General features: G+C 38.1%; 1 protein-coding gene across 2 annotated transcripts in view; it reads right to left on the minus strand.

Moving 5' to 3' along the window:
- Positions 1–9,870: 9,870 nt before the first annotated feature.
- Positions 9,871–16,728, minus strand: part of ngfra (nerve growth factor receptor a (TNFR superfamily, member 16)) — a 35,921-nt gene continuing 29,063 nt past the window's right edge. Inside the window, exons 6-7 of one of the 2 annotated variants that reach the window (XM_055051968.1) lie at positions 14,515–14,616; positions 9,871–13,869 (exon numbers count right to left, since the gene is read on the minus strand). In XM_055051968.1, the coding sequence (XP_054907943.1) occupies positions 14,564–14,616 (53 nt within the window). In that variant the 3' untranslated portion in view covers positions 9,871–13,869; positions 14,515–14,563. Of the gene's footprint in view, positions 14,617–16,728 lie in introns of both variants that reach the window. The other variant, XM_055051967.1, reaches the window with a different exon arrangement.

Consider the following 16,728-nt stretch of genomic DNA (forward strand, 5'->3'; position numbering starts at 1 on the left):
CGAATGTAATGATGACAACCCAGCTAAATTTGCAGTACCGTAATTCCTCTACACTTTGCGCTATCTGTAATATTCAGCGGTTTGTGAAAGGGGAGACGTTGCACTTTTCAGCTGATATCAGGGTATTACGATAATTTCACTCCCGCCGTAGCAGGGCGTGAAATTAATCTGTCTTTAAATAGACGGTAAATTGTGAAAATAACTTGCTAAATATTGAAAGTTCCAGTTGTTATACAGAAATGGGCAAAATATATTTACTCACAGAACATTTAAAGACTTTAAAAAATGTGGCTTATTTCAAGTTTGCTAAGATATTTGTACTAAAGTTTTGACAGAAAAATACTTGGTAATATTTTGCATTTTTGCAGTGTAGTTTTATCTCAAAGCTGATTTCTAGGAGTCTTTGCAGCTCTAAGGTGTGTTTGGAGGCACATCAAGCTCTCTTCTCCATGTCACACACACCTACACATGTACACGCACACACACACGCACGCACACACGCAAACTGTCCAGATGTAGAGCCCACCGAGAATACTCCATGGCAAAAAAGAAGAAGCTACTTGCTGGCTTTGTCTGCCCATTACAGCTCAAAAAGCACTCACTCGTCCTCTTTATTATCAGCTTGTCTCGGTTTCTTTTACTTATTGGAAACTCTTCTGTTCCACATGCGACCACACAGACAATAACATCAATTCTTTCCATGTATCCCCTGGATATTCAGCATTCAGGGGGCATAGATCTGAAATCATGTGGCCACTGTAGCATCCTCTTTGCAACAGTGGCCACATGAAAACAGAACTGCTCTCAGTATTATTGCAGAGATCAACGGTCCATTAAATGTGGGGATTCGCAGGCTAATGAGCAAAGCCTGATTGTTCACTGATCTCAAAGTAATCATCCCTAAGCGTTAGTCTGTTTTGTTAAGAGGAGGATAGGAAGCAAGGACTGCTGTCAATGTAGCAGAAAGATCAGCACTAATTTATGGCCAGCAGATTAATGTGAGTGATGTAAGAGCTCTTTGTCCTGCTGATTTATTGGTGAATGACGTCAAAAACATCAAAAGAAAGGAGGTTTGCAAAAGCGTTAGATTGGAGGGTCTAATTACATACAAGAAATGTTGCTAAGACAGTGATTAGGAAAAGTCAAATAGGTTTGTTTCATCATTAAAAATAATGAAAAATCATAGTAATGTAACAAATACATATAAAATAATTGTTCTTAATTGAGGATTTAGATTCTAACAGCCTTGAAAGGAAACAAAATGTTTGATTACCATATAAAATAAAAAAGTTATTGACCCTCGGCACGTGACGTCACGCTCTCTAGAGCTCCGCCCACTCCGCCATGACGCACAACCAATGCGCTGCTTTAAAGCTGGACTAAAAACAGATTTTTGTTCAATTCTCCCGTCCATCAAAGCTCCTTGAATGATTAAGTGATGTAGTTGCAAAGGGTCAATGTAATGTCTGTAACTTTTTCCACATTTTGTCATATTACGTCCAGTAGGCGAACATTATTCGACTGGGATTTTATGTGATGCAAATATGTAAAAATGTCATCCTGATGTGCAAAGGTGGTACGAATACAAAAGATTTTTACACCGAATACAAAGACATTTTAAAAAAAGATTTCAGTTAAAATAATTTGAAAACTGTCCATCACAGTCATTCCATTTCACAATTATGCAGCATGTTTTGTTGGTCTATTCCATTGCATAATATCCCAGTAAAATATATTGCATTGTGTTGTTTCAGTGGTGCAAACTGAAAAAAATGAATACTTTTAAAGATTGAATTTGCAAACTCTGTAATTTGCACTTTGCAGCTCATAAAACGTTTTATCCACTTTGGGAGATAAATTCACTTTCCTGTCAATGTCATAATTCCTGTGAAAACAAATTTCAAGCAGCAGGCAGCAGGAGAGGGTAAATATTTCAGTGTCATATATCTATATGTCACATGAAATATGTTACGACTTAACACGCGGTTTTCTCTGGTTTTAATTATTTGATGTCTTCTAAGAGATGATAAAGTATGCTTTGGTCCATTCTGTACTGGAATCCGCAGAGTAAACACAGGAAGGCTAACTTCGCCTGAGGAGTTGTTTATCATATTACAGTTGATTAGTGTAACTTAAATAATGCCACATGGTGTCACTGCTGGCTGTAATTTTAAAAAGGGAAAAAAAAAAGACCTGAATCTGGATAATTTCCCACATGAATGAAATAAGAGCACAGTGGAAAACAACTTCTGAAGAACCTAATCTCAACATTTCTCTCTGGAACACTTTGAGTCATTTGTACGAGCAAAACTGACAAAACTGACTGGACATGCTAACAGAGCTATTACTGCTGGACATGCTAACAGAGCTATTACTGCTGGACGTGCTAACAGAGCTGTTACTGCTGGACATGCTAACAGAGCTATTACTGCTGGACATGCTAACAGAGCTATTACTGCTGGACGTGCTAACAGAGCTATTACTGCTGGACATGCTAACAGAGCTATTACTGCTGGACATGCTAACAGAACTATTACTGCTGGACCTGCTAACAGAGCTATTACTGCTGGACCTGCTAACAGAGCTATTACTGCTGGACGTGCTAACGGAGCTATTACTGCTGGACGTGCTAACGGAGCTATTACTGCTGGACGTGCTAACGGAGCTATTGCTGCTGGAGATGCTAATGGAATGCTATTATCCTCATCTTCATCACCTCTGGTGATTTTGACATTCAGATCGACTTCAGTGTCGCTCCGGTTCAATTTGAAAAGCGTTACCATCACTGTTTTGGCTGGCAGTTGGACCATTACACGTCATTTTCCCAGAATGCATTGCAGCATGAGCAACATGGCAACTTTCCTGTGACAATATTTAACTAAAATGTATAAAAACTAAGCTTTTTTTACATCTAAAATAAATATTTTCCAAATAACACGTATCATTACGACTAATCCTGGATCCTTTTAAAGGTGTAGAACATATTGATTCTCTTGTAATTAATTGTGAAAAACAAGATTGCTTATCTTTTCTATTATGAGATAACAGGCAGGAATTCTGCCTAAATGATTATTTGATTTATGGGCTTCTACAGAACATAAAGAAGGTAAATGTGTTGCTGCTCTGAGAGTCACATTTCTAGGCAAAGACAACAAAGCGTTTCTCTATAATTCCTACTCTTTTTTTTTTCTCCTTCCTCCAGATGAAATGCATTAAACGTCCCACAGCAACAAGTGCAGGCCAATAAATTACAATAAGTCTGACTGATAAGGCTTTGCTGCAGGGTGTGTCTCACTCTACTTGTCTGCCAGAATGAGGTGTTGGAGAATGAGGCGCCACAGCTGGTTTCTTTCTTTCATATGTCAATTTCTTATCATTCTCTATCTCCAGCTCTGTCGGTTTGACTCGTGCTCTTCATTAATTCTGCTGTCTTTATTCATAAATCCCCCTCTTATTAATACATTCGAGTAGAATAGGCCTAGCTGGACGGTTTTATGTGCTTATGTGTTAACTGCTGCTGTGCTGAATGGTTTCCTCATGTGCCCCAAACATGGTGCAGAGCTGGTATTTGTGGCCTGCTGCCAGCTCTCACACGTAGATTCCTCGTCCTGCAGCAACTCGAGGAGAACGCTGATGAGATCGGACAGATATCTGCAGAAACGGCTCCTTTTCTTGTTTTGACGGCAGCTGTTTGGGTTGCATGCTGTATATTTACCCTGACGTCTTGTATGTTTATCTGTCAGGTATTTCCACATAAACATGAACGGTTTATGCACTGAAAGGCTGGTTAAACGTGCTCACACGTTGCCTTCATCCTCCAGAAAAACATCCTAACATCCAATGTCAGCCCACATTGCTTACAGATGAAGATTGCCCAACTGAGGTTGCTGTCCAAAACATTTTGTGCACATATGCTTTAATGTTTAACCAGCATTGAAGTTTTTTTTTTTTTTTTTTACAACATTCTCATGCAACAAGTAGTGCAACATCTGTCATGAGCTTTGTTTCCATTAGAAATCGTTTCAGGATTTAAATAGAAAGTAAAACAAAAAAGACACTAATTTTTATTTTCTCAGTAGCTGAGTTTCCATTACAAATGTTCACAAAGTTTTGTCAATATTCTAAACAATGTTGCAGGTGTGGCGTTTCTGTTAAATAAGAAACGAAATTAAAATCACGTGTCGTTAGAAAACATCCCACTGGCTGAGCCTCTGAGTACTTACTTCCTGTCATCGTCGTCTTCGTGGTTTGCGCCAACATCTTGTTGTTGATCATCTGACTTGTGTGATGCAAAACAGTGTTTCCATTACAGTTTTGTGAAATAAATAAATTTTAAAACAATGAAAAATTTGTTTTTTTGAAATTGGTGTGTTTGAATTAAGCTAATTCATTTTCAGTAAATGAAATTGTGGAACTATGTGACCAATGGTCTCCATTAATTAGTAATCACTGAGAAGAGGGTGTGCAGATTTCTATTAACATACAAGAAAAGTAGCTTGAAGATGTATCAAGCACTCCACACCAAAGCAATGCAATCCCAGCCCATTATGACGACATTCTCAGCTTTATCTAAATCTGATAAATATATTGCTCTGTGGGCTGCACAGTGGCGCAGTGGGTAGCGCTGTTGCCTTGCAGCAAGAAGGTCCTGGGTTCGATTCCCGGCCTGGGGTCTTTCTGCACGAAGTTTGCATGTTCTCCCTGTGCGTGCGTGGGTTCTCTCCGGGTTCTTCCTCCCACGGTCCAAAAACATGACTGTCAGGTTGATTACATGGTTGTTTGTCCTGTTTGTCTTTGTGTTGCCCTGCGATAGACTGGTGACCTGTCTAACGCAGCTGGAGAAGCACCAGCAACTCCCGACCCGGTTAGGGATAAAGGGTGCTCAGAAAATGGTTGGAGGGATGGATATTGCTCTGTTTGCAGATGAACCTTTACTTCAGGAACACCTTAAGCTGATTAGATATGTTGCAGAATGTGCTGATGAAGCTTGACGGCTGCTGGGTAAAGTTCAAAACGACTTCCTGTTCGTGATCCTTGTGTTTCAATGAGTAGTAATTGTTTTAGATCTCTGATAAACATCTAGTGAAACAAACGGGACGTGAAATGGTCTGTAAGCAAAGCTGCTTGTGAGTATTTTTAGAAACCTTTATTCTGTATTAAATATATCCGCAGTGCACAAAACAGGTTTCAGATTGTTGCCTGTTTCCTTTCATCCTCTCATGGCTTTCATCTGCTACGACAAAATCTTGATTCACTGTGACAGAAAAAAAGAGTTTTGATTTTTTTCTCCACTCTCCCATCTGATCAAATTAAAACCCTATATTGTCTTTAAGTCCTGGTCTGTTGGTTGCATTCAGGATCTTATATGTAAATTAATCAGAAGGGGGTAAAAACTATTCAGCACCAAAAAATGTGCTGCATTTTCCCATAAACTGATGTAAAACCTCCACAAGTGGATCTGTACTGTTCTCAATCTTTCCTTACATCATGCCAATTAGTGTCTGTGAAGCAGTTATCGATGAAGATAAATCGGACACAGACGGCGAGCCTCCTGGACCCCAAGACGTTTAAGTGGTGATAAAATTGTAGAGAACCACAGTCTTTGCCTTTAGACAGTCACATATGGTTCTGCTTTTAACTGCGGTTTGGCAGCGGCTCTGTCACTTCATACTTTCTGGTTTCTGAGTTTTATTTTTATTTGCTTGACGCTTTTTTTTTCTCTAGCAAAGCATTTTGGATATTTTTGTGTGAACCTCTTGAGTCCAAAATCAATTTCTGAGACGTTTGACAGATTCCGGAGACGGTTAAGCTTTTAGGTGGTTTTCAACTATCCAGTTATCAGTTTCTAATTATAGAATCTGGTTGTGTTTGTCAACAATAAAGTTGTCAAATATAACTCAAGAATGTTGAGTAAAATATTTAACTACATCAGTCTCACAACAAATATGAAGTTGCCAGTTGTTTCCATGGTTTGCCTCAGAAAACTTGCTAAGCCCGATGGTTGGGGTTCATCCACCGACCCGTCGTCTTTTTGAGTTAATATTTGTTAAAATTGACAGGAAATTTGAAAACGGATAATTACGTGTTATTGAAAGATTGGAAAATTTATACCTGAACACCAACTATAAGGTCTTAAAAGATGCAAACATTTTAAAAGACTTAGATAAACGAGCATTGCTAAGCCTGGTGGGGGCAGAAATTAAACCTGGTGGCCCGCCAGGCTCATAATCCCTGGTTTCTTAATGTGTTGCTGCCTCCAGAAAATGCTTTCATAATTATTTTCTTACTTTAAAGATAAAGCAGTAGAAAGATCTATATTTAGGCTCATTTTACTTTTCTGTTTAATGTTTTACAGCACTGTGATCTGAACAGATGTTCTTAGAGCGGAAGATAAAGATTTGCTAGCAAAAGTGGTTTGAGATTTTTTCCAGCTTCTTCTCCCGTTTTTCTTTCTTTGGATACTTTTTCTTCTTTCCGCATTCCAACACTATGCATGTTGTATTATTTTACTTATTAATGATCCTAAGATGAATCTCTAGGTTTTGCCTGTGCAGTTATACCTTCATGCACACGAACTGCTGTAGATGAGCACCTTCCCCCATGGCCATGAAAACCATGAAGTGGCTACGGATGGATGGATGGAAATGATTCCACAGAAAATAGAAAAAATTATCCAAGTAAAAAAATACTTTCATGGAGCAGTCAGGTATGAAATTAAATCTAGCCAGAGAGCCAGAGGTCTTGTGTTTTACAGCAAGCGCAAAACTGGTTGTGGTTTTGGTAACGTTTCTCAGATCACTACAGAAAAAACAAAACAAAACAAAGAAACATGGCGAACTGGATCCGAAACCCACATGGAGCTGGTTTTAAAGCTAAGCTGAATCTGTCTGATCAAACAACCAGTGTTAACTGGCGTTAACTCCAAAAGAAGATGGTAGCAGTGGCGGTTTTTCAGGTTCCTGAACAGTGCACTATGAGCAACTGGGTACCACAAGCACTTAAGAGAAGAAAGAGAAAACGTTAAAAAAACAGTGTTAGGAAACAATTTAACCATGGGTGAAGGAATATATGAGTAAATGCATATAAAAGCTTATAATGGATATAAAAAATTTAGATTAACCAAGTGTTAAAAATGCATTCACTAAGTTTTTGTGTAGAGAAGATTTGAAGAGATTTCAATGTTAAATGCATATTTAGGTAGAGCTGTAAAGAAACTAACAAATAAATCAATAAGTGACTTTTTATTTCTTCTAGATCAAGTGCGTCAAACTCCAGGCTCCCTCTACTCCCTCCAGTTTTTCAACAAATCTGCAAAGTTCCTACAAGATTCACACAAAATCTACAGTTTCACACATTTTGTTTCTGATTTTTACTGCAGATTTTTCTCACAAACACTGAGTTTCAGCTTTTCTTCATGTATCGATACGGTGATTAATAAAAAGGCAAGTTTGACATCATACATTAGCTCAAATATCATTAAAATTTATTTGAAATACCACCAAGTTATCACACAAAATATATCATTTTAATTGCAAAAAAAAAAAAAAAACACAAAAACAATCACAAATCCTGGTTGGACTGATCATTGTGAAAAGAAATTCGTATTATTTACAATAAACAGAGGTTCGGTTTTTAGCATGTGTTGAACGGTCATGTAAAGAGTTGGTAAACAGAATGTTTTTTGGCTAAATGTTTTTACAAATTGTCCAACACCCCTATTAGAAGTTAATTTTAAAGACAACCATCAGAGACATGTAATGTTGCACATTTTAGATGAGCCTTTCCAGTTAGAGCAGGTTTCCAGTCCATCCTGCCTGGAAAAAAACCTGCTATGTCTAAATGTATACTTATATATTTCTGCAAGTTTTCTCCATCTTGAGACTTGAGGAAAATCTGCAGCACAAGCAAAATTTGGACAAAATTTCTAAAAAGCGCGCCCTCCTCCAAGGCCGTAATGCTTCAGTTGGTGTCAGCCCTGCACAGCTCTGCATCAAATCCAGAGAGACAGGAATAATGAGCTGAATCAGTGCTGCTACCAGCAGATTGCAGGGCGAGAAACCATGAACAGCCAACAAAGATAAATTCTCTCTTCGTATTTTGGGGCAGGCAAATGTGAAGGCATGAGGAAACCATTCTTAAGTCTGCAGCGATCTGTATTGGGAGATAGTTGGACATAGAAATGTATCTGGGTTTTCTTGTCTTTTAGAAGAAGCCATAATTTAAAATGTGAGGTACAAAAAACATACAAATATGAATAAAGCAGCTTTACTTGGAGTTTCCCAGTATAATGCTCAAAATAAGGCAAATGTTTACTGAAGTATTGCATGATTTCCCAACATCCTGTGCAATAAAGTCACAAAAACTACAAATAAAAAATGTTCTCAGGTCGTTCTCATTTCAGCGCCCTGCAAAACCTTTTTTAAAAGACTATACTTGACAAAAGAACACCAACAAATCATAATACCACCACTACCTTGCTTATTTTTGCTGTTTTAAGCTGTGTTCACATTGCAATCCGAAGTGACCCAGTTCAGATTTTTTAAGTTGTGTTTTTGGGTTTTTCAAAAGTGACCCAGGCCGCTTGGATAACCAATACGTATCTGATGTTTTCAAATGTAACCAGAATCTAACGTCATTGATGCACAAGAAATGTCACTTATCAGCATCCTGCAAGCGGGAAAAAAAAACAGCTATGGTGAACGATAACGAGGATAAAGTTGTTATCCGAATGGCCAACAACAAAATTATTAGCATCCATGTTTACTACTTTTTTGCGCCGATTGGTAAAGCACTGAGTTTATCCACTTTATTCCATCCGTCTCGAGGACATAGCTGCATTTGAACAACTCAACTTCATGCTTCCATGCTTTTCTCATGGAAACCATTCCAAACAAGTCGTGTTTATTTTTAGGTTGCTGTTTCTCTGAGCATTCCTCCGTCTGACCTTGGAGTGAATGTGCTGGGACATTGTCTCCCAGGACGTTTGACAACTGTATGAAATATTTTCCATCTGCAAATATTGTTCAATGATGTGCAGTGGTTGATGAGCAGAAACAGCTGGGAATCTTGCAGTGAGACAAACGGACAGATTTCTATTTTTAGATTGATGGTAAGGCTTGCAGAAGATTAGTTACCCAGTTGGATATCCAACCCTGTTTTAAAATTATGGGTTAATAATATCTGTTGTGTCCAAATATCTTGTACACAGCTCACATCTGTGGGAGTGGGCACGCCAAAGCCTACATGTTATTGGTCGGTTACTTTTGTTTATTTGGTGGCTTGGCGTGTTTTCTGTAAGCTAAAAATGGATGAGCGGAGTTTGAAACCTCCTGTGGTTCTGAGAACCTGACCTTGTTGCCTTTTGTACGGTTTTGGCTGTTTGCCGGTTTATGAGCTTTTTTGGTGGTTTTGTGAACTGAAGAGCTGAAAAGTCGCCCGGCTGGCCGACCGTGACATCTGCTGCACTCTTCCTGCAGCAGGTGTCTTCTTCATGATTTGCCCAGTGGTAACATCATGTGACTCGTGTGATGCACAAAAAGTGATTCCATTGCAATTTTGCACAAAAAAAACAACAATTAAATACCTCTTTCTAGCACCAAAAACATGATCAAAAACCTAACTTTTTTTCAAAATTGGCATGTTTATATGAAGCAAATTCATTTTTGAAATGTCAATGGAACCACAACTACAGAGATAAACAGCATACCTACATTGACCAGTTATCCCAAAAATATATATTTATTGTACTGTAGGAGGAAATCGCAGTACTTGGAGGGAAATAACCTGTCACAAAATACAAACCTCAGATCTATTTATGCATTTAGACGTAAACAATCTCAAGCTAACAACAAACACAAACGAGACGAATGGTGCAATTAAATCTTTTTATTGTGGTTTTATTACCGTTGCACATATTTCAGTTTTTTTTCCGTTTTAAAGCATGTTTTTCTATTTCGTATCAACTCTAAGAAATTCACATTTACACAATGCATTTTACATTAGTAGGTAACTACATAGGACATTCAGCTTTTTGGGGTGGGGGGACCAAGTCCTGATGTGTTTGTATCAAGTAATAAAATCTCAGAGATTCACAGTGAGCCTCCCCACAGACATCACTATGCTGCAGATTACATATCTTGATGCCTCTATAATGGAGGTACTTGATAAAACTACTGTACATGCATTAAATATGTACAGTATCGCTCATTTCTGTTGACAAACAGCCTTGTGAAAGTACCTGGTAACATGTTTAAGCTTTCAAAATGCTACATGACCCTAATACATCATGTTAACATACAGTATGTGTTAATTGGCAACCTGTTTGTAATGTAAGTCTCTATAATGTTGCCAAGTTTTTACAGTTTTCGTGAGTCTCCAAGGCTCCATGTTTGTGACTTCATGAAAATCCTTCATTAGTTCCAAAATATATAAAAGAAATTACATAAAAAACACAAATGGGAAAAAAAGATGCAAAATAAAAACACAGTTAAAGTAACAAAACATCTGAACTCAAAAAACCTTAGACACTGTACACAGGCACTTGAACTGTGGTACACTCTTTGAGTGCAATCATATTACATCTAATAAGTGCTCACTTTGAGGATGGTGATACTCTTAATAAACTGGAAATGAAAGAAGAAAAACAAATCAGACCTACAGAAATGGGGCAAACATGAATACTAGGGATGCACAATACATTTGGCTGATTACCAATATTTTTTTCACTGAAACTACATGGCTTTTCTACTGTGGAATTAAAATACTGCATTATCTTTGTCGATGTAGCCTGCTACCAAATACAAATGCCGATACCATGCTGATACCGATACCGATACCATGCTGATAATATTGTGCACCCCTAATAAAAACTTGAACATGTCTTGCATATTTCTCTGTTTCTACGCAGGCTGTACATTCTCACAAAGTGTCTCAATCTGTTGGAGAAAGGGGAATACGTCAGCTTTAGGCAGGATGAGTGCACTGCTGGAGGGCTGATGGAACCTCAGCGGGGGATAGAGATGAAGAAAATGTGTTTTTTTAACCTTTAAATCAACTTTCTGGTCACTTATACGAAGTGTAGAGAAGTCTGCTTTAATGTCATTTCCTCATGCAGGATCAGGATGAATCACTCTCAATAGAGGAGTGAATCATACACTCCTGTGTGTGTGTAGGGGTGTGTGTGTGGGTGTGTGTGTGTGTGTGTGTGTAGTCACATGTTCACACCAGCTTCAGCTACAGAGCTGCAAACTACAGCAGACTTTTGTTTGCTTTCATTTATTACACTGCACTGATTCATGAATCAAAGGTGAGGCGACCAGAAGGTCTAATTGTCTTGGGGTGTTTGTGACCGAGTGATTGATCCATGCAGAGTAATGAGTCATTTTCACTGTTTTCTCCCATCGGCGAGACATTTCTTATCTATCACTAAACTCTGAAAGCGCCGCTAACAAGCTAAAAAAAAAAACATCTTTCATTTCCTTAAAGGTTTTCTCTTGAATAAAATGACAAAACTAATACCTCTTGGATATTGTTGGAAAGTGACTCTCTAAGCAAAATGTCTTGTAAGTTTCACACAGTTTTATTATTTTTTCTAACATTTGCAATCTGGTTATTTCTAGACAAATCTATGCCAATCCAACAACTATCATCTGATCAGACTATTCATTCATGTCTCTGCAACTTATATTCTAAAGCTATGAAACTTACCTAAAAATCCCACGTCTACATACAGGAACACATTCTTTTGATACACATAGGTTAGCTGAAATCTGCTCTCATCACCAACGCAGTAAACAAAGTAGTCATTGCTTTAATTTGTTCAACTTTGCAAGCTAGCCATTTTTCATTTTAAAAAAGAAATATTGGGAATAATGTCAGTACAGAGTGATTTTTACGATTTTGTGTCTTTGTTAAATAAATATGCATTAAAGCTACAGGGTTTAGGCAGGACAATGCAACATAAACTTCAGTGAAAACATATTCATGCCCTCATAGATGTCTTCTGTTATTACTTTTCTCACACTTATGTAATTCCAGATGAATTGTGCCAGACCGTCAAAAAGAGAAAAGACCTTTTTATTTCTTTTGTCTGGCAGATTTTATGTGAGGGATTACGTTGGTCTACAGGGTTGGGAATGAAATTGAACTGTTAGCAAAAGCAGAAGAAATCTTAAAGGGGAAAGTAGTTTTCACAAAACTTTGACTAAGATTCACACAAAAGGCTAGCTGGTGAGGCAATTCCCAAAATGGTAAATAAATTAGTTTTCTTTTTTAAACTTTTTTTTTTTGCTCTACTTTTTCATCAGCTTGTTCTTTTGATTTAGCTTAATTGCCACTTTTTGTTTTGCAGTCCATTAGTATTATGGGTAATTGATTGTGAATCACCAAGATTTATTGTAAATGGTCAATAAAGCTACGTTTACAGAAGACCGCTGCATGGAAGCCGCCGGTATTTTTGGATGTTGATTGGGGAAATTTTCCGCTTACACACTTTGACTCAACTGTAGTTGTCATGCCAGGCCACTAGATGACGCTGTGATTTTAGCTCTTCATTGAACGCGCATGCTCTTCTGTCCCTTATGCTGCGTTCACACCAAAAGCAAACTTTTGTTGAGAGTTTTGTGAGTTTCAAATGCTACTACGGTCGATATTAGTGAGGTTTTCAGCTCACCTGAGCCCAGTTTGACGACCTGCTAACCCGCATCGGTGCCGGGATCTCCTGGCAGGACGCCAACTAAAGGCCATTATGTCACACAGCCAAGTCTCTGATTGGTTGATGCTCCACGTTGAGCAGCGAGAGTGAGTTCAGGTTTACCAACACCAGCATCGTGTTGGTCGCCCGTCAAACGGTCAAAACGCTTCAAATCGCGCAGCTATGCGCTCTCAATGGGTTTTGAATGTAAACCATTCGTGGCTGATGCTCAAAACGCGTTTGCCATGAACGCAGCATTCGCTTCCACCCCTTAGTAAACAATAACCCGTCTCCCATTAACGAAGTGCTCATACAACACATCATGTTGAACTACTGGTGCTAGTTGAACCGGCAAGAATCCGGTGCAACAATTTGCGCCGCATCAACAGGATGTAAAACAACCAAATCAAAATATTTATTTCTTCATCGTTTTAAATGGTCTAAATACTCAGTCATACTACAACAAGTTAAATCCTGAGAATCTATGTGCCACTGTAATCAATGAATGCAGTCAAGCTCGGCTACAGTATGTGTCCTTTACATGGTATTCAAGCTCACTTCTACAATTGCTTCAAGCAGCAGGAAGGGGGCACATTAAAGGGGCATTCCATAAAAAAAAAACAGATACCACCAGGTCAGAGATGTAAGCCTGTGCTTCAGTGCTTGATTTCAACTGGGACATGCAGTAAATGTCGGGTGGTTCTGTCTTGGAAAATGAAAATATGATGTCACATTGAGGCTTCAGCAGGAATTGTGTTGCAAGCAGAGGGTAAATGAAGCTAAAACCCTGAGGTAATTACTACCTGCCTCCCAGGTAAGCTTTGTGTAAGTAAGGCTGTGTGTTTTACGGTAGGAGTGAGATTGTGGAGGTGGAAGTGCTGGCTTCCTCTGAGGGCTGTCCCAATTTCATCGAAGAATGATTGTGGATGGGATTCCTCCTGCAGATTTGATTTTTTATTTCCCAGTCCCAAACTCGTTTAAGTAGTTTAATTAGCAGTCGTGATTCTTTTTTGTTTGCTTGTTTGTTTTTTGGCTCTGTAAATGGATTCCCCCCCCCCACCGTTTTCCTTCAGATGACTCATCTCGGTGAGTCAGCAGCGGCGCCGAGTCCAGCGATGTTCCTCTCGCGTTGCACATCCAGCGAAGGCAGCCTGCTGATTCGGACGTGTAACTAAAGCCTCGAAATGAAACAACCGCACAAACACAAACATGAGACAAACATTATGAACATGAAGCTGCTAAAATACAATCCCTGGAGGCACTGCTAGAGAGGGAGTTTATGTCTGTTACACACAGGAAGAGCCATCTAATTATTTAAAAAAAAAAGAGTTAATTACTGAGCAGTCTCATCAAAACATGAGTCACTAGGGTGAATCCTTGTAGCCGTTCTCAAACAATGACATGAACATCGGTCATTAAATGAAAGGGAAGGAAGAAATTCCAGGAACAGCTGGGAATTGCTCATGGCACCCTGCTGGGTTTGTATCTCTGATGCCAACAGAGAAAGACGGGAGGAGAAAAAAAATGCCCTCCGAAAAAATAAAGAAAAAAAAAATTAAAAACGCATAAACATGGAATTAAAAACTGAGACGTTAAAAGGGAAGTACAGGTTAATCTGGCAGCTCCTAAAAACTATGTTGCATGTCGTTATACTTGTTCTTGTTTGATATTGCCATAGATTCAGTGTCCAGGCACGCTATATGACAGAGTCTGACTCCGCATGCAGGGACGAGGAGTTTCCGTCGGCTGCCCCAAGCATATTGGAGGGTTTGTGTACGTTTTTCTGTGGCCACTTGAATTATGAATCAGTGTCTTGCTTTTACATTCTCTGCGTGGCACCCCCTTCCAATTCGTCTTCCTCTTCCTCCTTCCTTAGACTTCGGGTGGAGGCGAGTCGGGCTGCGGGCTCCCATCTACCCTCACCACTGCAGGCAAGAAATAAAGAGAAATACGTCACAAAAGAGAAATTTCTCACTTGTACCATCGCGGTTTAATCCCAAAAGGCTGCCTCCTCTAAACAAACTCTTCCCTGAAGGGGGCCCTGTGGTGTTATGGATCCATCTGAGCCACTTAAGCTGAAGCCATTAGCTAGATGCGGATGGGAAACAAATGCTCCGGTTTCCCACAAACCTCTTAACCTGTCGTATATTGAGGGGAGCCAGGGAAACGCCTCAGGAATGCAGAGACGATTCTGAGCGGACCCCGAAGTGCACTGGGTGTTTTCTTTTCCTCATCAATGCATCTTTGTGTCAGGGAAGAGCAACGCAACCAATTTTATCTTTAACGTTTCGTCGAAAACCTTCCAAGAGAAACCACTCGAGAGAAGCTTTAAATTTCATCAAGATTGATATCTGCACTGAGATTAATAAATTAAGACCCGCCAGCTTCCTGTCTGCATCTGCAGCCCTTCGGATCAGTGATGGCAAAAGTCCAGAACTTTATTACTGCCTGTTTAAACAGGAACCATCTTCAGAGCAGAAGCTCTCAAACACCGGAAGCAGTGATTTCTACTCAGATATAAAGTTCTCAATAACTTTAATTTGTAGAGCACAATTAATTTTATACTTTATCATTTAAATTGTAGTTCTTTTTGAGTTGTTTTTCAAATAAATGCACACAAAATTAGATTAAAGCCTTACAAAATGTGCATGAATTTTGTTACATTTATTTTTAAAAATGTTTTACAAAAATGTACATTTCATACAAATAATTTTACATATTTCATTTTACAAAATTCCTGTAATATTTTGTGATTTTACGTACATTACAGAATTCATGTAAAAATGTTAATATTGTATTACATAAATGATTTTACAATTATTTATAAACAAATTTATAAACATATGTAAATGTTTTTTATAAATCTTTATAAGAAGAAAAAGCCTTAAAAATTCAAATTCAAAAGTTTTAGTCAGAATAGCAATGATGGAAAAATACATTTAAGTTAAATATGTCAGTTCATGAAAATTTTTTGCCAGTGAGATAAAATAATCTGGATCTCTTTGTAAAAGAAATTTGAAAATGTTCTTGCTTTTTGAAATACATCTGTGATGGTATTGAGTTAAAATGTTTTTTCTTTATGTAAATAGGAGGTAGTTTATATTTATTTATGCTCTTTTTATAGTCATGATTCATTTTAGTTGTTTCATGAGTTATTAAAATGTAATATTGAGTGAATGAAATAAGAAATAGAATGAAAATGAAGTGAAATTTAGTCAGATCTATGAGAAAAATAGTTTTCTTACATGGGTTTTTCAATTTTCTAATATGTAAAATTACAATCTTGACCTTTCTTATTTGAAAAATGACTTCTGGAAGTGTTATTTTTATGACTTCCAGAATTTGGCCTATATTTGGCATAAAAATATATATATATATTAAAATTTTTGAAGTTTAACCAGTTAATCCATTGTTTTACCTCCTTTCGTACAAAAAATTTTACTTTTATGTGTGTTAGACAGGCTTTTATTACTTTAGCAATAACATTAAATGAAATGTGCATTCTTGTTGCATTGCTGTATAAATACATAAATATTTTGTTATATTTTCTGCCGATTTTCTTTCTCTCTCCACACATTAAAACTATTATCACAATGTCACAGCTGAAAAAGAGGACGAGTTTTGTAAATAATAAATCAGGTGATGCTGCCCTTGATCTGTGAGATCAAGAAACCTTACACCTTTCCTTGGAGGTTTTCTGGGAAGAGAAACTGCAGCCCTGCAGGAGGAATGATGAATAAAACCATCAGAATAATGGTTAATTCTGACTTTTTTACAGATGGAAACTAGTGATCAGGACTGAAAGTTTGGGTGTAGTGATGAACTCAGTGTTTCTGAAGACACATAAAGGCAATTACAAAGTTGGTCTTCTATCACCAGGACATAAAGGACTAATGTTCCAGCGACATCTAGAGAAACTCATCTGTGCATTTATCTTCAGAAGCTCAGTTTGATAACAGAGAAACTTGTTTCTCCAGTCATGAGTCACGCCTTGTGTATTCCTGAAACTGCATTACTAATCTTACAGTGAGAACACT

Source organism: Poeciliopsis prolifica, unplaced genomic scaffold (assembly GCF_027474105.1).
Source record: "Poeciliopsis prolifica strain line A6 unplaced genomic scaffold, Auburn_PproV2 SCAFFOLD034, whole genome shotgun sequence".
Lineage (NCBI taxonomy): Eukaryota > Metazoa > Chordata > Actinopteri > Cyprinodontiformes > Poeciliidae > Poeciliopsis > Poeciliopsis prolifica.